The 26101-nt window shown below is 54.3% G+C and overlaps 2 protein-coding genes across 3 annotated transcripts; one reads left to right on the forward strand and one right to left on the reverse strand.

Annotated features, from left to right (window-relative positions):
- The first annotated feature begins 643 nt into the window (after positions 1 to 643).
- LOC308187755 (uncharacterized protein) lies at positions 644 to 13952 on the forward strand. The gene is made up of 23 exons (XM_080575997.1): positions 644 to 2128; positions 2868 to 2949; positions 3417 to 3551; positions 3813 to 3911; positions 4424 to 4525; positions 4761 to 4862; positions 5227 to 5337; positions 5521 to 5611; positions 5743 to 5942; positions 6276 to 6360; positions 6453 to 6633; positions 6887 to 6933; positions 7259 to 7616; positions 7947 to 8028; positions 8329 to 8463; positions 8545 to 8646; positions 8789 to 8890; positions 8972 to 9073; positions 9198 to 9308; positions 9500 to 9590; positions 9969 to 10168; positions 10954 to 11038; positions 11165 to 13952. Exons 1-23 carry the CDS (start codon positions 2025 to 2027, stop codon positions 11350 to 11352), a joined length of 2895 nt encoding a protein of 964 aa, XP_080432123.1. The 5' UTR covers positions 644 to 2024; the 3' UTR covers positions 11353 to 13952.
- Positions 13953 to 14633: 681 nt separating this feature from the next.
- On the reverse strand, positions 14634 to 25366 carry CEP41 (centrosomal protein 41). Of its 2 annotated transcripts, none has more exons than XM_080578238.1 (11): positions 25295 to 25366; positions 24841 to 24907; positions 23834 to 23881; positions 20112 to 20173; positions 18894 to 18963; positions 18366 to 18501; positions 17490 to 17641; positions 17110 to 17177; positions 16174 to 16288; positions 15788 to 16003; positions 14634 to 15325 (listed from the first exon to the last, which is right to left on the reverse strand). In XM_080578238.1, the coding sequence occupies exons 1-11, from the start codon at positions 25325 to 25327 to the stop codon at positions 15177 to 15179; spliced, it is 1116 nt and encodes a 371-aa protein (XP_080434364.1). In that variant the 5' UTR covers positions 25328 to 25366; the 3' UTR covers positions 14634 to 15176. The 2 variants fall into 2 exon arrangements, with proteins under 2 accessions (XP_080434364.1, XP_080434365.1); XM_080578239.1 differs by having other exon boundaries at positions 24841 to 24904; positions 25295 to 25363.
- Between the last annotated feature and the right edge of the window lie 735 nt (positions 25367 to 26101).

A 26101-nucleotide genomic window follows, 5' to 3' on the forward strand; every position in this document is an offset into this window, starting at 1 on the left:
GAAACCGCCTCCCCGAGGTGCTGGTGCAGGCTCTCTAAAGCATCTCAGAAATTTGTGGCTGTGCCTTGAGAGCAGTGTGAGCTCTTCAGAGCTGCTGAAGCTCTTGATAAACTTCACCGAGTAGAATGTTAATTGCTCCACGACTGCAGCGCAGCTCCAGCTGAGGGGACTGCCTGAGCCTTCCTTAAGCTCTGGGAGGGTCCAGTGGCCATTTAAAGAGGATCGTGAGGAACTTTGCTGTGCAGAGCAGCTCAGTTTTGGTGGGCCTGTGACCCTGGGGGCACCAACAGAGCTCGCTCCTGGGGGCTGAACAGGTGCCTGGCACGAAGCAGCATAACGCAGGCTGCGAGACTTCACAGGAAGAAATTTAAAGGAATTTAATTTTCTTTAACAAGCCTTGAGATGCTGCTGCAAGTGATGGTTGGTAGGAAGGGGGTGTCCTGGGCTAACATCCCCTTGTATTTGTCCTGTCCCAATTCTCCCTCCCCGGTGGGTCATCAGGAGGACCAGGGCAGGAGGACGCCTGCTCTCACCCTGCATGGCCAGTCCTCCGTCCCCTGAGCGCCTGCCTCCCTTGTTTTGCTGCTCAGCCTGCTCATTTCTTGGGGATTAAGAGCACACAGCTCACGGCCCTGCATGGGAGCCACGAGAGGACGGGAGATTAGCAATCCCTGCTTGGGGTGCAGCAGGTACCGAGTCTAACAGGTTTATCTCAATGTCTCCTAATCCCCCAGCAGCTGGCGAGTTACTCACTGCTCTGGGAGCGTGGCAGGAGAGCAAACACACCTGAAGCGAGCGGGTAAAACGTTCGTGCAGACTTGTTGGCAGGGAAAGGGAGGCGGAGGTGCAGCTGAGACCTCGGGCAGCGCCACGTGGGTCTGTCGTTGGGTTCAACGCGGCCGTTTGGGAACGCAAACCTGGGCACAGGGCACCCAATTTCCAAACTGACCCCACCCTGCCAAAACCCAGCTGGTGAGAAAGGTAAAACCCCGCTGGCGGGCAGGACTCGGGGCACACAGCTCCAGGATCCGGCCAACCTGCTGCTGCTGGTGGTGCAGGGCCCCCGCGTTGGGTGCTGGGCGAGGTTGGAGACCTGCAAAGCCCCATCCGAGCACCCGTGTCTCAAGGCCACCCGGCTCCTCGTCTTGTAAACGTGTGGCCTGATGGCAGCGGCATCCAGTTTTGGGATCCTCGGTACCAACGAGACCCAGAGCAAGGCCAGTGGAGGCCACCCAGAGGGACTGGAGGCTCACGACGGGATGCTGAGGGAGATGGGCTGCTCCTGGAGATGAGTTGGCTTCGGGGTGGGGGCACCTAACAGCGGCCCTCCCGTCCCCGTGAGGAGATCATTGAGGAAATGGAACCAGGATTTCCACCGCAACGTGATAGTGAGACAACGGCATCACCTGGAACGGGAGAGTCAGGATGGACGGGTGAAAAAGCTTTTCCACCAGGACAGTCCAGCAGTGGGACACATGGCCCAGAGGGGCTGTGTGGTCTCCATCCTTGGAGAGCTCCAAGACCCAACGTGGAAGGAGCTGGGCTGACCCCGAGATGAGTTTGCATGGGCCAGGAGGTCGCATACAGACCTGAGACCTCCCGAGGTCCCGTCCCACCTCTGCTACCCCACGATCCACCTAAATGAAGACCTCTGTGCTGGGACCAGCTCACCAACATCATCGCCAGTGCATGTAGGGTTTTCCTGGCCAGGAACCCAACAGTTGTGCATTAAGAAGCCCTAAAGGACCCCTGAGCATGGCACCTTGCCCTTTCACACCCAGCTGGGGTGCACGTGTCCTCCTCTGCCATCTGCGCCAGCACCCGAGCCCCGAGGAAGATGTTATCAGATCCCCCCCAGCTTGACCGCTCTTTTGTTGACTCCTCCAAATAAAGCAAACATTTGGGCTCACGGAAGCCGTCCCTGGCTTATCTGTTTGCAGCTACCGGCCCTGTAGGAACGGCAGAGGTGGCCTTGGTGGCGAGGTCCATGAGTGCCCCTGGGGGACTATATAGGGGGACTGTAAATGCCCTCAGGGGCTGAGGCTCGCCTGCGTCCGCTCACCATGAAGGTCCTCCTGGTCTTCGCCGCCCTCGTGGCGGCCGCCCGCAGCGAGCAGCTTTTTGTGGGGTGAGTCCTGCCGAAAGCAGGGACGCGCTGCACCCCCGCTGGGGGACGGGGAGGGATCCTGCTTGCCTGCGCCCTCGTGCATGAGAAAAAAAAAAGCCCCGTTAGGTGTTTCCTCTGCTGATGGAAGCTGTGAGCGTTCCCCAGGGGAGGGACCTTGCACCTTGGGGTGTTCCAGGGAAGCTCAGACCCTCGGGGGAGCTGAGCCTCAGCAGAGCGAGAGCTCATCGCATGTGGGGGTCCGTTCACTTTTTTCAAGCGCAAAGCTTTGCTAGCAGGTTTTGTTTCATTACGAGTCTCCTGAAATGCCTCCCCAAATATTATAAATCGCCACTGTCAAGGCGGCTGCTCTATCGTTTAACAGAAATAACCTTCCCTCCTGCTGACGTTGAGCCTGTCTTAGGTATTTCCTATGACTTTAGCCCCTCTCATGACCCAAGGAAGGCCTGAGACCACCTCGGGCTGTCCAACGCTTCCTTTTTTTCCTGTGCCAGCCATCCTGAGCATGCATTTTCCCCTCTCCACACCAAACCTCTAATAAAAAGTGTGATTTCTGCTGCTGCAGACCCGTTAGAGCCACCTCGAGCTTCCACCCAGCCCACGCTTGGGGCCACGTTGGTGGCTTGGGGCTGGGCTCTGCTGCTCACACCGCACTCCTTCACATCCCCCCCCGTGCTCCTTCGTGTCCCCCCATGCTCCTCCATGTCCCCCCGTGCCCACTGATGGCTTTGACTCCCCGCAGGGACCAAGTTCTCCGTGTTATGGCCAGCAACGAGGAGCAGATCGCCCTGCTCAGGGCTCTGGACGAGCGGGAGGACCTGCAGGTGAGCTGCACTGGTGCCCCGAGAGCCAGCCCCGAGCATCTCCTGCTGTAGTATCGGGGTTTGGGGTTGGTTGGTTGGTTTTTGGTTGAGTTATGAAATGCCCATGCGCCCACTGCGTTTGCCTTGGGTGCTCCGGGGGAGTGAATCCTGGCAGATAATATAGGCAGTGCAAGATGGATCGGTGATGGGGAGCAGTATGTGCACCCCCAACCTGATTTCTGGAGTTACCTTTATGGAATTAAAGAGCAGAACCAGCATGCGGTGACCCCAGTGTCTCCTCACAGCTGTCCAGTTCACAAATCCTCATTATCCAGAGGTACATCTGCAGCCAACAAGACATCTGGGCTGAAACATTTCTGTAGAAGATCCGTTGAAGGGTCCCCAAGCCCTCCTGGTCCCAAAACCTGTCCAAAGACCCTTCCCAGATCCTTCAAGGCAGCAGAAATGCCTCCTCTTGTCCCCATCAGGTTGACTTCTGGCGCGACCCCACCAAGCCCGGGCGCCCGTCCGACCTGCACGTGCCCTTCCCCAGCCTGCAAGCGGTCAAAATCTTCCTGGAGTCCCACGGCATTTCCTACAGCATCATGATCGAGGACGTGCAGGTGAGGACAGCCCCAAGGAGGGGGGTGAAAGAGAGGTGGGATGCCCAAGGAGCTGGAAGAAAAGACGACGGGTAGAGAAGGCAGAGTTGCAAAACCCATCGGTGGGGTGGAGATGATGGGGCTTTGGAGGGAAGACGTGGGCTCTGTGGGGCTGGGTTTGATGCTTCTCCCTATAAACAGCCCCTGTAAAAAAAAAAAAAATGCACTGCACCAACCCCCGGCTCCTCCCAGCCCCCTTTATGGATTTATTTCCCATAACAGCAACTACTGGACGAGGAAAAGAAAACCATGATGCTGGCCAGGGGGCTGGAGAGAAGCGCCAGCACGTTCGATTTCGCTTCCTACCACACGCTGGACGAGGTACTTTGCTCTGCAGAGCGTTCCCTTCACCTTCCTGGGGCCGCGCCATGGTTGTGTGCATGGGGTGACATTGGTGGCGGCAGCAGCGAGACCTTTGGGACGTGTCTGCCCTCCTTGGGTGGAGGGTTTTGTAGAGCCTGGAGAGCAGGAACCCTTCCTTGTGCATGCACATACAGCTCGGCCTCTCCCACCACCTCCCTGCCTTACTGGGGGATGTCTTCAACTTCATTTTGGGGTCGAACCCTGTCCTCGAAGCCTGGTGGGTGGCTGATGGAGGCTGTGATGGTGCTGGGGGATCTCGGAGATTTTTTTCCCTACCATTCACCTGGTAGTCCACCAACCTCCCTGCTCGCACAAAGGGTTTAACTCCAGTCCTGAGCACCAGGTCTGCTCCAGGGAAGCACCAGATCTTCTCCAGGGAAGCTTTGCATGTTGTGTCTGGTGCCAGACACCCTAAAAACCAAAAAGAAAAACCCGTGTGAGCCGCATAACCCAGCAACTCCTCCTTTCAGATCTACGACTGGCTGGACACCCTGGTGGCCAATCACCCCGGCCTCGTTAGCAAGATCCAGATCGGTGAGAGCTACGAGAAGAGACCCCTGTACGTGCTGAAGGTGGGTTCGGGGGCAGCCTCACCTCGTCCTCGTCCTGCCCGGGCGTCCCCCTGCACCCAGCCTGAGCCCTGGCACGGTGGTGGGGAGAGGTGGTGGGGTCTCCTCCTTGGAGAGCTTCAGAAGCCACCTGGAGATGGTGCTGAGCACCCTGCTGGTGGCCTCCAGAGGTGGCCCCAACCTCCGCCAGCCTGGCACCACGTGGGCCCTGGGGTCACATCCTGCTCTCTCCGCACAGTTCAGCACCGGGGGGTCGAACCGGCCGGCCATCTGGCTGGACACCGGCATCCACTCGCGCGAGTGGGTCACCCAGGCCACCGGCGTGTGGACGGCCAACAAGGTAACTCCACGATGGGGACTTCATTGTCTGTGTGGGGTATTTCCATGGGCTCAGACCGGCCATGGGTTGGGGTTGGCTGCGAGAGGAGGGGAACAACCCAAAGCTCACCGGGATGGGACAGGACGGCGTCCCCCATCCCTGGGCCCACACGTGGCGAAGATCTGGGTGAAGGAAGGGCAGAAATTGCAAACCAAAGCCACCTCCTGGGTGCTGTGGTTGGACCCGATGGGGAAAAAAACCCTGCAGCATCTCCAGTTCCCCGTCTTCCTACCTGAGCCCTCTTTCAACACCTTCCCCGGTGCTGCTCGGTCGCATCCCTCATCCCGGGGGGCCCTGAGGCAGCTCCTGCTCCTTCCCCTCGCAGCTCGCCGAGGAGTATGGCCGGGATCCCTCCATCACCTCCATCCTGGACAGCATGGACATCTTCTTCGAGATCGTCACCAACCCCGACGGCTACGCCTTCACCCACAGCTCCGTGAGTGTGGGGACACCGTGAGCAGGGGGGGACTCGTCCCGGTGCTGGGCTCCAGCAGGCGCTGGTTTGGGTGCTGAGGCACGTCCCTTGTCACCTGGGCTGGCGGTGGAGGTGGCTTCACCCCGTCCTGGGGAGGCTGGGGCAGGGATTCACGTCCCTGTGGCCTCACCCATCTGCTCCTAGAACCGCTTGTGGCGAAAGACGAGGTCCATCAACGCTGGCTCCTCCTGCGTCGGCGTGGACCCCAACCGAAACTGGGACGCGGGCTTTGGAGGTGAGGCACGGGATGCCCCGCGCTGGGCAGCACCCACGCGTTGAAGCGTTGGATCCTCCTGCCAGAGGGGAGAAAGCCAGGGGTAAAAACCCTTCCCCTCGTTTCACGGTGTCTCCTCCACCCTGCCCCAGGCGCCGGCTCCAGCAGCAGCCCCTGCTCCGAGACCTACCGCGGACCCTACGCCCACTCTGAGAGCGAAGTGAAATCCATCGTGGACTTCATCCTCGGCCACGGGAACGTGAAAGCCCTCATCTCCATCCACAGCTACTCCCAGATGCTGATGTTCCCCTACGGCTACAAGAGGACGCCTGCACCTGACTACCAGGAACTGGTGAGATGGCCCCAAAATGTCGAGGTGGGGCTGCAAGCACCAACCTTGGTGGAAAAGCCAGGACAGATCACCACGGGACCCCCCCCCCCCAGACCTCTCATTAGGTGCAACCTGCACTTTGAAACCCATCATCTCCCTGGTCTCATGGGGATTGCAAGATGTGCCTCGTGTGTGCCAAAAACTAAGGGTGTTTTGGGGAAAAGCAAGAGGAGAAGGGGTGGGGAAGGATGCTGGGCTCCAAGCCCTGGTGCCTTGGGGTCTCTGCTGCCCCAGGGAGTTGGAAACAAGGTCTGGGTCCACGAGGTCTCAGTGCTTCGGGGTTTTCTGTTGCAGAACGAGCTGGCCAAAAAGGCAGTGAACGACTTGGCCGCGGTGTACGGGACGGAATACACCTATGGCAGCATCGTGGACACCATCTGTGAGTGTTCCGCCCCTCCCCCAAATATCTCCGTCCTCCCCGCGGCGCTGCCACCGCTCACTGGGGCCGCGTCTCGCCTCCTCTCCCCGCAGACGTGGCATCCGGCACCACCGTGGACTGGGCCTATGAGAACGGGGTGAAATATTCCTACACCTTCGAGCTGAGGGACACGGGGCGCTACGGCTTCCTCCTGCCCAGCACCCAGATCATCCCCACCGCCACCGAGACGTGGCCGGCGCTGCTGGACATCATGCTCCACGTCCAGCAGCACCCGTACTGAGCCCGCGAGGATCGGCTGGGGAGGGGAACCCCGATCCCACCGGTCCGGCCCCCGCCACTCGTCTCAATAAACAATCCCACAGACTCTTTTTGGTTGAAGCCTAGCCCTTTATTAATTTTTTTTTTCATGGTAGATTTCAATGAAAGGGGAAAAAAAAAAAGTGAAAAAAGGATTCTGAGCCCTTGGGGGGGCTTTATTCCCTCCTTTTTGCTTTGTCCTTACACATCCCCGTCCCCATGCCACCAGCAGCCCCACCACGTCCCTGTCCTTTGGGGCCAATGACCCCAAAGGGTGTGGGAGAGCATGGGAGGTTGCGCCCAGATCTGTGGCTTTTGGGGCAGCACCGCCCCAAAATCCCTTCCCCTTTCTTGGGGCTGGCACCCTCAGGGACAAGTGGGGACACTTCTGGGTGCCCAGTGCTTCCAGGAATTTCCTCTATTATTTTTCCCAGCCGGAACAACCAGCACCCTCCCTAATCTCCATCCCACACCAACCTTTAATCCAATCCCCCCCCAACAAGAAAACACAGCCGCGCTCAGGACCCCAGGCTCATGAGAAAACCCGCACCCTGCGCCTTTCTCAGCCCGGTTTTGCCCTTTTTCTCCCCGTAGCACTGAGCCGCGGCCGGCTCCGTGGGCGGTGGGATTTGGGATCCAGCACCCGGCGTCACCTCCCCACGTCCTGCCCCGCCGCCGGCTGAGTCACCGACGGCCCCGGCCGGTTTCCAGCTCCCCGGGACGAGTTTCGCCGGGACCGGCAGCGCCACGGTGCCCAACCTTGACCGGTGCCAGCCGGAGCCTTCCCAGGGCTCTGGGAACTGGGGCAGCTGGCGGGGGCCGGGCTGGGGACCGCTGGGATTTAAGATGCCCCGAGGTGCCGCGGGGACGTGGGACGAGCTCTTTCGGCTGGAAATGAAGGTCCTCCTGCTGCTGGCTGCCCTGGTGGCAGCTGCCGCTGCCACCGAGGATTTTGTTGGGTAGGGGGGGGGGTCTGGCCGGTGGGGGTGGCTGGGATGGGGATGGTGGCTGGGATGGGGACGGGGTCTGGGATGGGGATGGGGTCCGGGATGGGGACAGTGGCTGGTTCAGCCCCAATGGGACACAGGCACTGGGGGAATGAGGATGGGATGGGATGGGATGGGATGGGATGGGATGGGATGGGATGGGATGGGGTGGGATGGGATGGGATGGGATGGGATGGGGTGGGGTGGGATGGGATGGGATGGGGTGGATGGGGAGGGGGCTATGGTGGACTCCTGGGTGCTGGAGCTTTGCCCCGCGCCCCCCAGCACCCTCTGACCCCGCAGGCACCAGGTGCTGCGCATCGTCCCCAGTAGCGACGCGGAGCTGAGGAGGGTGCAGGAGCTGCAGGACCTGGAGGAGCTGCAGGTATTGGGCGCTGCAGGGTGTGTGGGGGGAAGATTTCCCCCCCCCCACCTGTGTCCCTTGCTTTGCACCCACAGAACAGAGCAGGGATGGCTGTGGGTTAGAGATGATGTCTTGTTGGGGTGCCTGTGCCCTATTTTGGGGTGCTGTTGGGGATGGGAGAGGGATTAACTTTGTGGGTGCTCAGGGTAGAGGCTTGGGGAGCGGGTGATGATGTCCCGGGGAGGGAGGGGTGAGGTCCCATGGGTGGACAACCCAAGGCCGGATCCTGCCCACCCCCATCTCATTTTCTCCCCCTCCCAGCTGGATTTCTGGCTGGCGCCCCGCGGCACCGGGGACCCGGTCGATGTCCGCGTGCCCTTCCCCAGCCTGCAGCCCCTCAAAGCCCACCTGGAGGCCAACGGCATCCCCTACTCCATCATGATCGAGGACGTGCAGGTCAGTGGTGGTGGTGGCAGTGGGGGGCGAGGGTCTCGGCATGGCGGGGGAGGAGGGCTCACCCTGCCCCGTGTCCCCCAGGCGCTGGTGGACCGTGAGCAGATGCAGATGCTTCGCCGCCGCCGGGTCCTGCCGCTCTCCACCGACGCCTTCGACTACAGCAGCTACCACAACCTGGACGAGGTGATGTCCTGTGGGTGGGAAAGCACAAGATTTGGGGCATTTTGGGGGGAAAAAAATTAGGTGCTGGAGTTGCTTTTGCCAAGGGGCTTGCTCCAACTGCAGGGGCCATTCATTGCCCTCCCAATCCCTCTCCCACCCCCAGATCTACGCCTTCATGGACCTGCTGGTGGCTGAAAACCCCAACCTGGTCAGCAAGCTCGAGATCGGCCGGACGACAGAAAACCGCCCCCTCTATGTGCTCAAGGTAAGGCAGGAGGGGTGCGTGGGGTGACCAGGTCCCAGGACCACGGGTGGTTCCCCCACAGCCCCCTTTCTGCTCTTGCAGTTCAGCAAAGGGGGGACGAACCGCCCGGCCATCTGGATCGACACCGGCATCCACTCCCGCGAGTGGGTGACGCACGCCAGTGGCGTCTGGTTCGCCAAGAAGGTACGGGCACCTCCTGGCCACGTATCACATCCCCAAAGGGCCACAAGGCCCCACAGCCCCCCCCGAGCACCGTGTGGCCATCACCATGGTGCTCCAGCAAGCCCCAAACTGCCACCCTCTCTAGATTGTCCAAGATCAGGAGAAAGATGAAGGTCTGGCCTCCATCCTGGACCAGATGGACATCTTCCTGGAGATTGTCACCAACCCAGACGGCTTCGTCTTCACCCACACCACGGTACTGCTGGGTCTGGGGAGCAGGATGGGGGTACTGCACAAGCTCAAGGCCTCCCTGTCCATATTTCCACAGGGTGGAAAGGGGACAGCTGTGACCCGTTAGTCCCCCCCAGGAAACTGCTTTGCCTTTTCCGCCCAAGGTTGGCAGAGCCCCAGCCCCGGGCACAGGCTGAGGTGGCTCTGCCATTCCAGAACCGCATGTGGCGCAAGACCAGGTCCAAGAGGTCAGGCTCCCTCTGTGTCGGCGTGGACCCCAACCGCAACTGGGATGCAGGTTTTGGAGGTCAGAGCTCTCCCATTAACCCTACAGAGGGTGGTTGCACCCTCCTGGACATTTCTGACTCAGAGAGATTCTTTGATGTCTCTGGGGAAGGGCTGGGCTCTGCTCTCCTTGGCCAAGACGTGGGTTCGGGCTCTACCAAGGCTTTGGTGTCCCCTAGTGACCAGTACGGTAGGGACCACAAATGGGAACCATCATACAAACGTCTAGGTGGAGCCCTAGGAGCGTTCCTCTCCAGCCACCAAACAGCCAAGGGGTGGGAGAAGCTCTTGGGATTGTAAATGGAAAAGGTCCTTTGCTCTTGTGACTCTCCGAGCCACCCACGTGCCACCAAAGCCACCAAACACCCACCCCACATTTTCACGGTCCTCTTCTCCACAGGGTCTGGGTCCAGCAGCAACCCCTGCTCGGAGACGTACCGAGGGCCCTACGCTGACTCGGAGCCCGAGGTTGAGGCCATCGTGAACTTCGTGAAGAACCACGGGAACATCAAGGCTTTCATCTCCATCCACAGCTACTCCCAGCTCCTGCTCTACCCCTACGGCTACACCACCACCCCTGTGCCTGACAAGGAGGAACTGGTAGGGGCTGGTGCGGAGGTTTGATGGGGGCTTGGGCACCGTGAGGCTGCTCTCCTCCTCCGAGCGGCCTCCATCCCGCACTGAGTGGACACTGGCAAGCCAGGAAGCCCTGGCTCCTCTGCCAGCCCCCAGGGCCTTTCCCGGGCTGAGGTTGCTCATAGAATCATAGAACATCCTGAGCTGGAAGGGACCCACAAGGATCATCGAGTCCAACTCCTGGCTCCACCCAGGTCTACCCCAAAATTCAGACTCTATGACTGAGAGCACAGTCCAAACGCTTCTTAAACTCTGACAGGCTCGGTGCCGTGACTGCGTCCCTGGGGAGCCTGTTCCAGTGCGCGACCACCTTCCTGGTGAAGAACCTCTTCCTGATGTCCAGCCTGAACCTCCCCTGTCGCAGCTTGACACTGTTCCCTCGGGTCCTATCGCTGGTCACTAAAGATCGGCTCCTTCCCCTCCGTTCCCCCTCGTGAGGAAGCTGTAGGCCACCATGAGGCCTCCCCTCAGCCTCCTCTTCTCCAGGCTGAACAGGCCTGGTGACCTCAGCCGCTCCTCATACGTCTTCCCCTCCAGGCCCTTCACCATCTTAGGAGCCCTATTAGCCCTATTTTATTAGACTTTATGAAAGGAATTTGACTGGGGAGTTTGGAAAAGCTCAAAGGCCGTAGCCTAAAGAAACTCTAGCTTCCTGGCATTGTTTTTGCCCATGGCAAGAATGTAAAACCTTTCTGCAGGCTGCCCCAGGCCTTCCCCACCTCATCTTTCTCCCTTCTGTGTCCCCCCAGCACCAGCTGGCCAAGGAGGCTGTTGCCGCTCTGTCTTCTCTGTACGGCACCACGTACAAGTACGGCAGCATCATCAGCACCATCTGTAAGTAACGGGGCTGCTCCGCTCCCGCATAAACCAAAATCCCCTTGCCCATGACAGGGGGACACCCTCCCACACAACCCTACAAGGCAGAGTGACCATTTTTGCTGTTTCCCCCCCCCAAAAAAGATCAAGCGAGCGGAGGAACCATCGACTGGACGTACAATCAGGGCATTAAGTACTCCTTCACCTTCGAGCTGCGGGACACGGGGCGCTACGGGTTCCTGCTGCCCGCCAGCCAGATCGTGCCGACCGCCCAGGAGACGTGGCTGGCGCTGAAGGTCATCATGCGCCACACGCGCGAACACCTCTACTAACGGGAGCCGGAGCGGTGGCTGACTGAGCTGGGGAGAAGAATGCAATAAATTGCTGGCAAGAAGGAGAGAAACGCCTCGTGTTGTGGGTTCCCTTATTCCAACGGTGTCAAAAAGCTTTTGCGGTGTTCTTGGGGGTGGCCAACATAAACAGGGCATGTTGGCCCAGCAGGCTCACGGGGGGCTTAAGGACATAAAAACAGTGGGACATGAAAGGAAGGGGCTTGTTTTCCCCCTGCTGGAGCAGAGGATGGAGGGGGGAGAGCCTCAGTTGGATACTGGGCAAGCAGAGACCTCAGATACCTCAGCCGTGCTGGCAGGACTGGTGTGCATCATCCCCAGGGGACGAGGCGGCTCTGGGGTGTGCCCAGGGCAGGTTAGCAAGATTTATTCTGTTTTGGTGGTCGAACACCAACTTGTAGCACTGCTAGAACTGCCCCTCCTCACCTGCTGCGATCCCCGGGTGAGGGGAGCTCAGCCCCTGCAGATCCTCTTCAACCTTGAAAGAGGAACTCAACCACACAACGTCATTTACTTTTTATTAAACATTTAAAACTCCCAGTCTATGCAGAGTCTGACTGTACCCATCCCCTCCAAGCAATACCAAATCAAAAGTCCAAAATACCTAAATCCATCAAGACAGTAGGGGGACAGGGAAGCACGTTCAGTTCTTGCTTTGTTGCCCTGGGTTAGGAGGATCACAAACAGCTGCAAGAGTTTTGTCCCTCTGCTTCAGAAGTCGGTTTTCATGCAGTCCAGAGCAGCCAGGGATTTTGGATCCTTCTCATTTTGCTATCCAGTGGTTGGAGGATTTGATTTAAGGCCATTTGATTTACGACCCTGACTCGCATCTCCAGTTTCAGCTGGATGCAATTTTTATTTCCTTACCTCCGCACCAACACCTCCATGCACCCAGGGAGCTGAAATGCCTCCTACCCCCTGAACGCTGTGCTGGTCCTTGCAGATCAAGCACATAAATACTCTTAGTGCTCTCTCGTGCACTCAGCTTCAACTACCTTGCCTGAAAAGTGCTGCTACCTGATCAACCAGCCTAGACTAGCTGCCCGCTGAATCATGCAAGAGCTGCCTGTTAGGTTAATGTTTTTTTGTTGTTGTTTTTTGGTTTTGTTTTTCCAATGACATTAGCATAGAGCTGCCTACAGAACAGAAAGGAGCAGCTGATTTGGGACATCAAGCTCTAAATACGCAGCTGTACAAGTCCCATTACACCCCAACACTCAAAGCTAAACGTGGCATTTCCACGATGCTTCAATATCAGGCTCCTTTGAAAGCTTTAGGGAGACATCCAGCCAGCAACACCATCAACAAACTAAAGCCCTGACAGCTGAGTCCACTACTCCCCTGGACCACGAGTGAAGAAAAGCGGGGATGAAGCAAGGTCTCTGCAGCTCCTGCTTTGGTCTCAGACCATTTAAACAAACACTTCTCTCCCCAGAGGCGACACCGCAGTGACACCAGACTGACCTGGAAACGACTGACCTGGAAACAGGCTGCTCCATTCAAAACAGATACACCTACAGCTCCAACAAGTCTTCCAAAAACGCGATGATGCATGAGGGCAAGAAAGCAGAGCAGTTCATAAGACGGCGAGATGCATTCAGCTGCCCATGGACAGGAAGAAATAAGACTAAGACACAGACAACCCCCTTTTTTTTTAAAATTATTTTATTTGGGTGTTTACACTTGGCCAACCTGCCTCTTGCAGCACTAAGTACAAACACGCACGCTCCCTGTGGAAATGCAAGACACCAGGTGATCCTTCGGGGATGGGTTGGAAGGGCAGCTTGTCCAAGTTAAAGCTGCTTTGCACAACTCCAACCATTCAAGGGTTCTCTGGGAAGCTGAGGGCTTTAAGATACCTCACTTCAATCGGCTTTTGTTACATATAAAAAAATATAGATCCATATTTGAAAACACGGGCGTTCAACGCTGAAGTATGCATAGTCCTTCAGGATATTTTTAACGTGGCTCTGCCCTTCCTTTCTCCCCTTTTTCTCCCCCTCGGGGCATCCCTATGCAGCGTGGGAGGTTTGTGCCGGTCACTTTGCACTTCTCTGGAGAGGTCTGAGCTTGCGGCTCTCATCAGAATGAGCCTGCCAGTGCCTGGCACAGGAATCTCACCTGTGCGAGCACTTCTCTGATTTCAGACTCACGGAGAGACCCAGAGCTAAATTCTGTGGTTCTGCTCTGCTACCAGTATTTGTCACTAAAATGAGTGAAAGAATCTGAAAAGAGTAGTCCAGAAGCAGAAAAGCAGCTCGTTACACAACCTCTTCCTTGCTTTCACAGGGATTATCCTAACCATTCCAAGGGGTCACGGGTACAGAAGGCAAAGCTCCCTCCTGCAGCGGAGGTACAGAGAGAGGTTGTGATAAGTGTCCTCAGGGATGCTGAGTCTTAAACTGATCAACTGGGAGTCGCTTGTGATTTCTCTCACCTTAAGTTTCCCCTACAACCTGCACCAGGAGTGAATTTAGGGGTCTGTTAAAGATCATTTGCCTATGTCAAAAGGGAAAAAAAAAAGCAACCCCCAAAAGCCATGCGCATTAAAACACAAGACCAAGAAGCCAAAGCCAGATAAAGCTGAGCAACACTCTAGGTGAAGGCGAGAGGAGCAGGATCTCTCCGCAACCATCTACAAACACGGGTTTGTAGCCTTGGTTCTGCTTTCTCCGCACCCTGCATCGTTTTTTTTTTCCACTGTTGAGTTTCAGACGATTTCTAGGTCACCCAGGCAATACTGGTATGATGAAAGCACCAGTTTGATGACAGCTGTGATCCTGGTTTTCCACAAAATCTTCGTGCCCTGTTCAGTTACCAGATTTGCGTCCCGTCTAGGTTTTAGGCGCCCCGGTGAGAGGGCAAAAGAAAATTTCCCTTCAGCCACCCTCACCTTAAAGAAGGTGCTCCAAGCAGGGAAACGGAGAAACCACTGGTGTGCAGTTGAACCAGGGAGACAACTCCGCTTGCACATCTGGAAGAGGGGCACGGCCGCTGATCTCGCTCTAAGAGCCAGCTAAAACCCTGCTCAGCTCACAGCCTTCCCCCTCTCATCTTATCCAGAGCCCAAAACACAGCACGGGAGCATTCTCCATAACCACAGCAAAGAACAAAGCAGAAAAAGCACAGAAGTCAAACAGTACCAACAGTAAGGGAGAAAAATCAGTTGTTTTCCCTTCCAACTCACCTTCAGAAATACAGAACTAGTTCACAAACTGCCCACGAGCCAAGACAACCGTCACATTACTGTGCCATGCTGGGCCTTATTTCCAAAACCAGCTTTATTACAAGTACTTCCGCTCATAAACATTTTTAAAAAGAAGAAGTTGTGGAATCCTCTCTCCGTTATTTTGGCAATTTGCATCTCTGCTAAAAAAAACACCAAGGTTTTTGCTCACAGATGCTTTTCTGGCCCACCGACCTTCACGTGCTCTCCCGTTAGCACAGCCTGCAGTTCCGGGCACAGCACAGAGGGAGCAGTAGTTACAGACACAAATTCTTCAGTCTGAACTACAGGTTTCACAGCACCGTTCCTGCTGGTCACGGGCTTCACTACCAGTTTTAATCCCCTACAAAATCAGTTATATCAGTCCCGTCCTGACACTGCACCTAAAGGTCAGCCTTGCCAATGTCGCTGCTTCTACAAAACCTCAAAGATTCCAGCTCCCCCCCTGCCTTACCCGAGCTGCCTTTCATAAACCACCGCTGCTTTTCCCCGTGGATTCCTAAAACGACAAACGGGCTGCACTGCTCAGGGTTCCCAGAACCTGGACGTTCGTTTATTCACTGGAAGAAGACGCCGCTGCTTATTTCCATGGCCTGTTCTGGAGGCTGCTCCTGCTGAACGAGCGGGTGGTGAGAGACCCCGCGTTGGCAGCAGCGGTGGGGAGGCTGGGGCTGCTCCTCACAGTCGTTGCCTTGGAATCGCGCCCTGAAGAGCCACGGCTAAGACGGCCTGTGGAAAAACAGATCAGAAATCCAGATGAAGCTGTGTGCGTGACAGAGCACGGAGACACACGATGATCTGCTGCCCCTCGCTGGCTGTCTGGCTCTTACTCTAAACACACAGACCTTTCAAAAAATTCAGCGGGGGTTTCGGGGCAGTCTCTATCTGGCTGTGCAGGAACAGAAGGGCTAAGAACTTGCCAAACCTACTAATGGCCAGGAAACCTAAAGGCATTCAAGCATCGCAGGCAGCGTGGGTTCTGTCTGCCTCACAGAACCAGGATTTTGTCATAATGCCATAGAAGATTTAATTTCGGGATCAGCACAGCGTAGTTCTTTCTCAGTTTGGAAAAAAAAACCCCTCTCCTTCTCCCAGCTACCTCATGGAAAGAAAACAGCAAAGCAAGGAACTGCTGCAGGGCAGGCTCAAGGGCTACAGGAAGCAGTTGCAGCATTTATCCTGGAGCCTTACTGGCAGTATCTGAAGGAATCCGCTCCTCTTCTAGGTAGTACTTAATCTTTTGCAGATCTTCCGCAGAAAATCTCCACTTATTCTCGGCACGTGAGGGTGGCGCTTTGGGAGCGGCCTTTTTTCGGGCGGATCCAGGGGGAGCTGCCCCCTGGCAGGATGGGGGGAGCGAGCCGGTGACGAGTCCTTCCGGGATCTTCTGCGCAAGGACTTTCAGGCCTGCAGACGGACAGACCGCTTATTAGCAGCGACCACCAGCTAAGACGGGATCAGAGATTTGAGGTTTTACCAGCAGCGGGTGACCATCCATCCATTCCCACCCTCCAGCTCACACAACCCTTCTCTCACACTGCGCCCACTCACCCGAAATCCCGCCCGTTGCCCCTCACCTCCGGATAACATGAACAAGTTCTCAAAGCCCCTCTCACACATGGTCGTGGCAGCCTGGCTGGCCAGCCTCTCGTCGTCGTCGTACAAAATTATGATTTTCCCATGGGCATTTTTCTGAGAGGCGGAAGAGCTAAGGATCCGTTTGTAAACGGGGCGACTGTCAGTGAATTTCAGAAAGAAGAAGAGAGAAACAAGTGGGGATGGAGGCAGAGGGACTCCCTTTTTGATTTACAAGTACGAGGCAGGAACACATTCCCTTCACCTATGCTTTAAAAACTGATTCTTCAGTAGCTGAAGCTTGCCAGACACTGGAAGGACACAGCCTGATCCCCACTGCAGGGCAGCCCCTGTGAACACGTTTCAGTGCTGATTTGAAGACTGGTTACTAACAGGCAACAGCAAGAGGCAATTTGTTCAAAATCTCCCCTGCAGCCCTCACAAGCTTCCAACTTGGGAAGTTATCAGCCTAATCCTAGCTAATAATCCTCTTTGTGCCCTCCAGAGAAAAGCCAATCCCCATCAAGGCGCCGAGAGGAAGCCAGAGGATTTGACCAGTGCCTCCCTCAAGAAGCCCAGCGCTCCAACAACAGCACGGAACAGGCGCCAAGTAAAACAGAATTGCCTTCCAGCAGCCAGAGCCAATCTCACAAAGCGCCAAATTCAGGCAGCTCCCACTGGCACCAAGAGGCATTAGAGCTCTGAGGAACTCAAAATCCAGCACCCGCTGGCTGCAGCAGAGCCCCACCAGGTAACCACAGCTAACAGAAAGAACCTCCCCTCCCACTCTCCTTGGAATCCCAGGATTTCCATGGTTAAACTCTGTCCTGGCCACAGCAGCTGCTACAGCTGCAACCGTTTTTGAAAGCCCTTGCCAACGTGCCCCCAATTTTATTCTTATTTTTTTTTGATTCCAGCGCTTTATAAGTAAAGGATACATATTCCAAAATACTATTTGTATACGGGTTCATGGTTCTAGACAGCGTTGCAATAGGATAGGAATGAGCTGCAGAGGAAGAAAAAAAGAGAAATCATACAGTTACTGAACACACAGTTATTCCTCACAGTCTGGAATACAACCGACACGGGCTTGTAAGAGTACAACAGATTTAGAAACCCGCTGACTAAGGGATTAACAGCAGCTCGGTCCCCGCATCCTTTTCCAGGAGGGATGGGCGCGCTGGATGAGTGCAGAGAACGTCCTGCAGCCAAGCGATGTCCACCTCGGGGGGGGGAAATACGAAGCCCGCCAGCACGACACGCAGAGCCGTGTGTGACCCCAGCTGGCACGGACTGCGGTGGGACTGCGGCTCCTCACCTCCGACAATGTGACATTGGTCATACGCATCTCGGTCTCGCACGTCCAGAAGCAGGAAGGGGCAGTCGGGGTAAGGCATGTCTTTAGCCTCAGCGTCCGCTTTCTTTGGAGTGTCCTTTTCTATATCCAGCTCACCAACACCACTTATCACACTGCAAAAAGGAAAGGCGTTATGCTGCAAGCCTCCCTCTGAACACCTCTGTACCTCTTAGCCAGGTCAGAGTGCTTTTTGATCAACTTCTCTTATAGCCCGTTTATGTTCTAATAGAGGATGACACCACATAAAAACGGAGAGAATCTATTTCAGGCTTGCCAGTACGTTGTAAGAGACTGATTTCATTTTTATCTGTATAAAAATAAACAGTACAGCATTGCTATACGACCATTTCATACTCTTCCAGATCAGTCAAGTCCAGGTGTTTTACTCAGCCCTCTAAGTGACTATGAAACATTCTTTGAGGTGAGGGAGAAACTTGTCAAGGAAGAACTTGATGCATTGGGTTTGGAAATTCTTTCTCTAAGTCTCGGGACAATTCATTAAGCTCACTGGGCAGACACATCACTGGGTTCACCAGAGCAGTTTATAACGTGGATCCTTGAGCCCAGGGAACTGGACTGAATCCCACAAACACATTTCTTTGTCAGCCATTCAGACGATCATCAAGTGGCAACAGCGCTGGGTCACAACCTCAGAACAAACTCAACCAGACAGGAAAATCTGCCAACTCTCTTACTCCCATCCTCAGACTTGCAAAAACAGGCTTTAAAGAGGAAAAAAAAAAAAAACAATATAAAGCCACTAACAGCAATTTAAAATAACCAGCTGGGTAAAACCAGTTAGCTGCCAAGATAAAGTTGTGTGTTATCATCAGGTACCTCTGCAGTGTGGACCGGTATGATTCCCCAGCTCCTGTGCTGTTTATGAACAGGACTGGACTGGGTGGTGTCCCACTGGGGCTTCCTTTCCCGTTTGTCCCTGCCGTGAGTTCAGCATCTGCATCGGAAGCACCGTCTGGGAAGAGAACGTGGCACAAAGAGTTAAAATGCTGCAGGAAACGAGCAGGTTTTAAGCCTGGTTTCTATTTTTAGTCTCAAAGACGGCCTTATCTTCATCCTCTTATTAAAATGACTTACTGAGAGCCCCAGGGTACAAAATAAGAAAGAACCATACGATTTTTAAGAGCTCAAGATCTCACTTTTAAGCATTCAATAGAAACGTAAACCGTGCAGCACGAGGTCTTTCCTATTTGCAAGCCTGCAAACAGCTGCAGGCCACAGATGATGCCATTTTTCTCCTCGATTTAAAGACTTGCTGAAGAGTCAGCTATGTCCGTCAGGGCACAGTTCAGCACATGACAGTGATCTACAGCTCCCTCTCTTTGTGCTTACAATAAATATTGTTACCTTCTAGCTTGTGGATCTCCTCGTTCATCGCTCCTAAGGTTTCATCAGATAGAGAAGCAACCTGGATAACCTGCAGGAAACAAAAGCAAGCAATGCCTCGATACACACACACTGGTGTCACTGAAAGACGGCAGGGATCACCTTAAGGAAAAATAATCCCCAAGCCAAAACGCCTTTAACTCAGCGTACCTGCTACTGGACTTCAAGGTCAAACACAGTTGGATATTTGAGGTCTGCACTGCAGGTCTGCCCTTTTATTAAATGGAAGTTGTACCAAAAAGAAAAGACGCTCAGCCTGAGGACAAAGAAAAGCCAGACAGGCCGTGCTGGCAGTATCGGATACGTCAGATGTTTTCAGACATTTACGAAGCTCAGTCACTGACAGCAACTGAAATATTTAGTACTGTCCTGGAAAAAAACCTCACACAGCCAGCATAACTGGCCTGTGACAGCAGACCTACAACGCTCACATAATAAATCAGTTCATCCCAACAGTGGGAGTCACAGTTTTGGTCGTGGCAATCCAGTGTAACTAAAGACAAAATCCTGCAGAAATCTGCTCCTTCAGTATTTGCAAGCTTAACCTTCCCTTTTCCCTTTACTCCTTAGAAGAAAGCTTGCCTTTTTCTTGCTTTACTGTTTCTCTTGCACCAACATAAGAAACGCTCGGCTCTACTTGCTGATCAGATTTTTCAATTTTTTAATATTTTGCTTCATTAATTAAAAACTACGCAGAAAGCTTTGAAGTCTCAACCTTCCATATCCTGCAGATACAACCGCAGTTAGGGAGGGTTTCAGGAGGTGGCTACTTGACCCAAAGCTCAAAGAAATCAGATCTGAATACTACTTTACATGGTCCTTTTCTTCTGTAAGAGGCTTGAAGATCCTCTTAAGCGAATGGGAAAAAAAGGCAAACAAAAAAGCAAACAAACAAAAAAAACAAATAGGGAACAAATTTCAAAACCAGAGTTTTTGCAGCCTTCAATTTGCCATTACAGGAGTTTGACCGCTCTGAAAACTTGGGCCTGCACGGCTTGCTTTTATTAAGGGAAATCTATGAGGGCAGGAAGTCGGAAAATAAGAAGGTGCAGAAGAAACCAATTACGAAAAGAATTACATGTTGTAAAAACCTACGTAACTACACAGAAGGCTTTAAGCAAAGCAAGCACACTGTTCACAAGAGAGCTTTCAGCAGTCAGAGAGAAGAGCTATACGTACCAACTGGGCAAAAGTAGTCACTTTCAGTCTTTTAAAGAGCTCGTCCTTTTTGTATCTGTAATCTTGAAAAAGGAAACAGAAGAGAACAATGAACATTTTGAAGCAATTCTCAGCTTTTGCGGATACCAGGTGACCGGCTTAGCCTCAGCTATTTTTGTAGACTCTTAAAAGTGTTAAGATTTCGGGGCAGTAAGCTCGCTCTGAAGGGTCAGAGCAGCAAACCTAAAGGCCTCGTGAAAACCCCTACCAAAGGGAGATCATGTCCTGGTACAATTAAAACGTAGAAGGCAGATTTCGTTTTTACACTGTAGTTCTTACTTTGGGCTTTCTGTTCTCACTGAGGGAAGGAAGCAGCTTCATGAATTTATCACCTCTGCCGTTCTTTGAAGCTTTCTGTGATTGCAAACTCGTATCAAAAGACTTAATTTACCTGAATTTTTAACTGTATACGTTACAGCAGGATCTGAGCATAGGTAGACCTCAGCCTAAGCTTTTTAAACTACTAAGCTCTAGTATTATACACGTGTGTTTAATCTTACTGATAATAATGGTCCAGGTTTTCTTGCTTTACCTGACAAATTCCAATGCCTATGATTTGTTAATCGATTTCTAAGGGAGTGTCTTTGTCTTCTTAAGCCTGAAAACCAAGCGGTCTGATGGAACAACTGTCAAACAACCAGAGCAGGGATTAAAGGTGCTAGGAAAGCGAAGACAAGGATGGAAGCACCGAGATACTCGAGATGGGCAAGCACCAGGAGGAGAGGAGCCTTCAGGTGTGAAACAAAAGGGTGTATGCAGTAGGAGAGGGAAGCTAAGGCAAGCGTCAGTAGGAACATCTTGATACGAAAGAGCCTCCCCTGGGAGGTAACAGAAGGCCCATCCCTTGGGAAGCTCACAGCTAAAGAGAAGACAGAAAGGTGGGGGGGTAAGCAGGAAAAAATAAAAATAAGGATCTGTCCTGTACTGGCAAGGAAAGGCAAAGACGATGAACAAGATTCCTTCTGCACCAGGCACGGCGGCTGTAAAAGTTCCGCGTGCAGCTCTTTAACCCCAGGAAGCCGAGCTCCAATCAATCCAAGCTCCCTGAAACCCACAAAATCGCTCCTCCTTTCTTCCCCTCCTCGCTTACCGGGCTCCACCCCTCAGCTCACAGGTTTTTGTTTTTAAAATAAGAAAAATCCTTGGTGTTTTTCTAATATCGTAAATAACTGCCGGAGGATATTCCCGACTGCCCTCTCTCCAGCTGTTCAGCCAAGAGGGCTAATAACGCAGCCCAGGAACTTATCAAATCCGGCCAGTTAAGCGGTTCTAAACCCTGCCATCTGCTGAATGCTCCATGGCTTAAGACGTGGGGAAGGGGGAGAGGCTCCCATCCATACCCCTGTAATCGCCACACAAGCAGCGGCCCCAAAATTGGCTTAGGGGGAAACCCTCGAGACGAGATCTTTATCGAGAAGAAGCCAAGCGGATGCCGGAGGCTGAAATCTCTTCCTGGTACGAGGGGACCGTGAGCGTCCTGAAAGGAATTCCGCTCGGAGAGGATTCTCCCTGCGCGCAGTTGAGAGGCACGCTGTGGTAGCAGGACAGGCACTAAGATATCGTGAGCTTTCCCCTCTAGTTTTTTAATTCCCGTCTCTTAAATACCCTTCCTGCAGAAGTGAGACAATTCGTTTTCAGCATTCAGGGCAAGCAGAGGTCCCAAATTCAACATCCTGCCCTATGTAATTGTGAGGCTATGAAGAACTGAACGTGCTACTAAGTTTGTCTTCGAAGAAACGGTGCCCATCCAAACTAAGCCAGCGTACGCTGTCCGTTTCGAACCACGGGTCTGAAGCACAGAACGAGGTTTCAGAACGCCCAATAGCTTCAAAACGATCCTCGTGGTCCTTGCAAAACTGCCTGGCCTCGAGCCTCAAGCTCAGGCTGTTAGAAACTCCCCCTGTAACTCGGAAATAACAGCAATCATCATTTCAGCTGCCCAACGCAACACACACGCACAGCCCACGACCGAATCTTTAAAAACCCCCATCCGCAGGCAAAAAGAGTTCGTGTCTTGTGGAGAGCAAGAAATTATTTTAATTTAGTGGGAAAAATAGAAGCAAAGCTTATGAAATACTGATGTATATAAGCACTGACAAAGCAGCAGCGCTGTCACAGCCCTTTCACCGCGACAGCTGTGCAGACTGGCTGGTTCCTGCCATCACAGGCAAGGGTTTTTCATCCCCAAATAAGCCTTTACGACCTTACCTTTAGCACCCAAAATTAGTTCTACACGGGAAAAAAAGCCGCTATTCCTAAGCCCGACCTGGAGCAAACCCACTTGAACGCTCGGAGCCGTTAGCAGAGGGTTCAGCAGCGCTGCTTCCAAGCAAGGCCAGGTACCTGGTGCTGTCCCGGGAAGTCCGTTCGGATTCTCTGACATTTTGCTCTGGGAAACGAGTCTCAAGCTGCGATTTCTCCGTTGTATATTCACGGAATTTCTTCTCTGTGCTTCGGCAACGCCAGAGAAAGGGAAGAGACTCGGTGCCTCTCCTCGAGCCAGCCCTCCAAAGGGCAAATAATCGGGGTTCCAGCTGCCTTATCGTTTTTGATTCCACGACAGGCTCGGGGTATAAAGTCCCTCTCTCAGGTTACCCAAGAAACAGAGAGCTGACTGTGCTGGGTACCTAAAGCTGAGTCCAAACGGTGTCATCTGTCCCTGAGAAACCGAGGGAGGGAAGTTTCTAAACCGCCTGGGAACACAAGGCGCCCATTCAGTGCAGACACAACGAGAAAGCTTCTGCCGGGCTCCCGAAGCCCGCCGAAACAAAAAGATCTCCTGCGCGAGATGAGAGATCGGATTCACGGGGGGAGATTTAAAACCCAACGGCAGCAACACAACGAGGTGTTCAGCGCGGGTAAGGGAGCGACGGCGAGCGGGCGTCGAGCGCTGAAACCTTAGCCGGGTTTTGGAAACGGAGGGCATTGCTCTGCCGCCTTTCCCAGGAGCGAGCCGGCAACAAAAGGCCGTTCTGCAGCAAGCCCGGCACAAACACGTCCCGCGACGGATCGGTGACCTCCCTTTCAACCCAAACTTTATTTTGGAGGAGCACATTAAGCGGGCCTAGGAACGAAAAGCGAGCATTCAAAGTCCTAATTAACCCCCGTTAATTACGGGGTGTTTTCTTTCACCTCAATAAACACACCTTGTGGGTTCAATAGCTTCTTTCTGGCTCTCCGTGCGAAAATAACCCTGACAATAGGCGAAGATAAAGCAGTGAAGCATTTTTAAAAGCTTATTTTCAGCAGGAACACAGCCACAAATAAAAGCCAGCTGGGTTTTCGTTAGCCCAAACAACCCAAAGCCTTCGAAACCCCGGTGTTGCTGGTAAAAATTGATGAGGGACACAGGAAGGAGCTTGTCTACCTCCAGTTTTGTAATATCCTGACAGAAATCTAAGTGTGCTAAAATTATATGAAAAAAAGAGACCTCAAGTTCAGCCGTAGTGTTACTGAAAACTGAAATAAAGCCTCAGAAACGTAGTCTGAGTATTCCCACGCGAGTCTAGGCTAGTTTTCTTATCCAGAGAACTTCTTCCTGCCTGGTTCATGTTCACTAATGTAACCTGGACAAGTTTTTTACAAAACCTCTCAGACCTGTCTCTCTCCTACCTTAAGTTAAATCTGTAACATCCTACCAGAAGGAAGAGAGAGAAAAAAAAAACACTACTCGAGATACTCACTTCTTTTGATCTCCTCCAACTTCTCAATGTATTTTGTTAAGCTGCACCCTGTAACAAACATCGGTTACAAATTATTAGCGGTTTTCTTAAGCCGCTAAGGCTTAAGCACTTTGGTTTTGAAGGAAGGGACCACACAGGAAGAAAACAGTTCAGCTGGAAGGGACCCACAGAGATCATCGAGTCCAACAGGCTGACCGCTTCGGGACTAATTGAAAATTAAAATCGCGTTAATGAGGGCGTTACCCAAACGCCTCTCCAACACCAAAAGCCATAGGGCACCAACCACCTCTCCGGGAAGCCTGTGCCAGCGCCTGACCCTCACCACGAAGACATTTTTCCTAAAAATAACAAGTGTCTGCGGCAGATCCTCTTTTACCATGACAAGACAAGGCAGCCACAAACCCAAAGCACCGCGGTTTTTCTCTCAGCGCTTTTCTCTCACAAGGACGGCCACGTTAAAGAGTCACATCAAGCCTAGGGCTTGCTGGACACAGCTGCCCGTGTCTCTGGGGGCGCATGGTGCCCCGTAGGTTAAAGTCTCTGCCACTACCTAAACCTCCATAGGTTATGGAGTCTGAAGTTACCAACCTCTGAGGGAACCAAAATCAGGACCTTGGTATCCAAATCCTGCCTCTGACACATTGCTTCGAGTGCAAACGTGGCCATGCTGCCCCTTCCCAATATCTGTTTGGGTACTATAGACAAACCGGGTAAAATTTGATCACTTTAACAGTAAAAAAAAGCTCAAAACAAACCCTCCAATTAATTATTTTGACTTATGCCCTCGTTAAGTTATTGATTTATACAAGCAAAGCTCACATGCACAAACTGCCACATCAGAACCTGACATAAATAATAAGGGAGGACACAACAATGGCAACGAGAGTTCTGAACCAGCTGTGCAGGGCAAAACACGGCCGGTTTGGGGCAAAACACGGCCGGCAGCGTAGCCATTTGTGCTCTTTTACACCCGTGTCCGGCAGTTTTTACCCCCCAATTCCACTTACCAGTATCGAGGCGGGTTTTTATGTGCTGGTACCTGGGGTTCTGAGGGATGCGCCTGGTTAAATACTGCTTTAAAAGGGAAAAATAGACAAAGCTGTCGATACACAGCCCCGCACCTGCTAGGGAGGCTGAAAGCCTTTAAAAAGCTGACAGAAAAGGCAATTTTAGGAGCTCCAAAAGACAGCGGGGGAAGCGAGAACGCGGCCACCCCCCCCCCCCCCCCCGGGCAGGAGCCCAGAGGCCAGGCAAGGCCCGAGCCGGGCCCCCAGCCCCCCACCACAGGGCGTACCGGGCCCCGGGGGCCGCCGCAGCCCCGGAAATTGAATTTCTGCCCCCAAACCCGGCCCCGCTCCCCCCGACACCCTCCCCCCCAACGAGCCCCAGCCAAGGTCCCCCCGCCTCATGGGAACAGGACGAGGAGGATGAGGAGGGGAGGAAGGCCCCGGCCCAGCCCACCTCAGGCCGCCCGCCGCTCCTCCTGCCCGACATCTTGCCGCCGCCGCCCCGCTCCTCTGCCTCTCCCTCCCGCCCAACCCGACCCCGCAACAACCCCCGCCCCGATTGGCCGCCCGCCCCCCCCCCGCGGCCAATCGGACGCCGCCGTTCGGGCCCTGACGCCGCTCAATCGTCGCCTGGCAACGGGGGAGACGCCGCGGCGGCACGCGCGGGGAGAGGAGGGGGCGGGGTTTGCCGGGGGGAGGAGGGCGCATGCGCGGGGGGCGGGGGGCGGGGCTTGGTGGCGCCGAGAGGGGGCGTGGCGGGAAGGGGGAACTCGGGGGCGGGGCTTTTGTTGGTGGGCGGGGCCGGGGGCGGGGCTTGTGGTGGATGGGGGCGGGGCTTGGTGGGGGCGGGGCTTGGGCTGCCTCCAGGTGGGGCCGCGCTGGGGCTGGGGGGGGCGTGGGGGGTCATGGGGGGGTCATGGGGGTAATGGGGTCATGGGGGGGGTTATGGGGGGGTTGCGGGGGGTAATGGGGGCATGGGGGGTTATGGGGGGAATGGGGGCATGGGGGGGTTATAGGGGGTAATGGGGGAATGGGGGGGTCATGGGGGGGAATGGGGGGTTTATGGGGGGTTATGGGGGGTTATGGGGGTAATGGGGGCATGGGGGGGTTATGGGGGGAATGGGGGAATGGGGGGTACTGGGGGCATGGGGGGGTTTGGGGATAATGGGGGTTATGGGGGCGTGGGGGGGTTAATGGGGGCATGGGGGTAATGGGGGGGTTATGGGGGTAATGGGGGTAATGGGGGCATGGGGGTGTTATG

This window comes from Anser brachyrhynchus (assembly GCF_964034855.1).
Source record: "Anser brachyrhynchus genome assembly, chromosome: 1".
Taxonomy (NCBI): Eukaryota; Metazoa; Chordata; class Aves; order Anseriformes; family Anatidae; genus Anser; species Anser brachyrhynchus.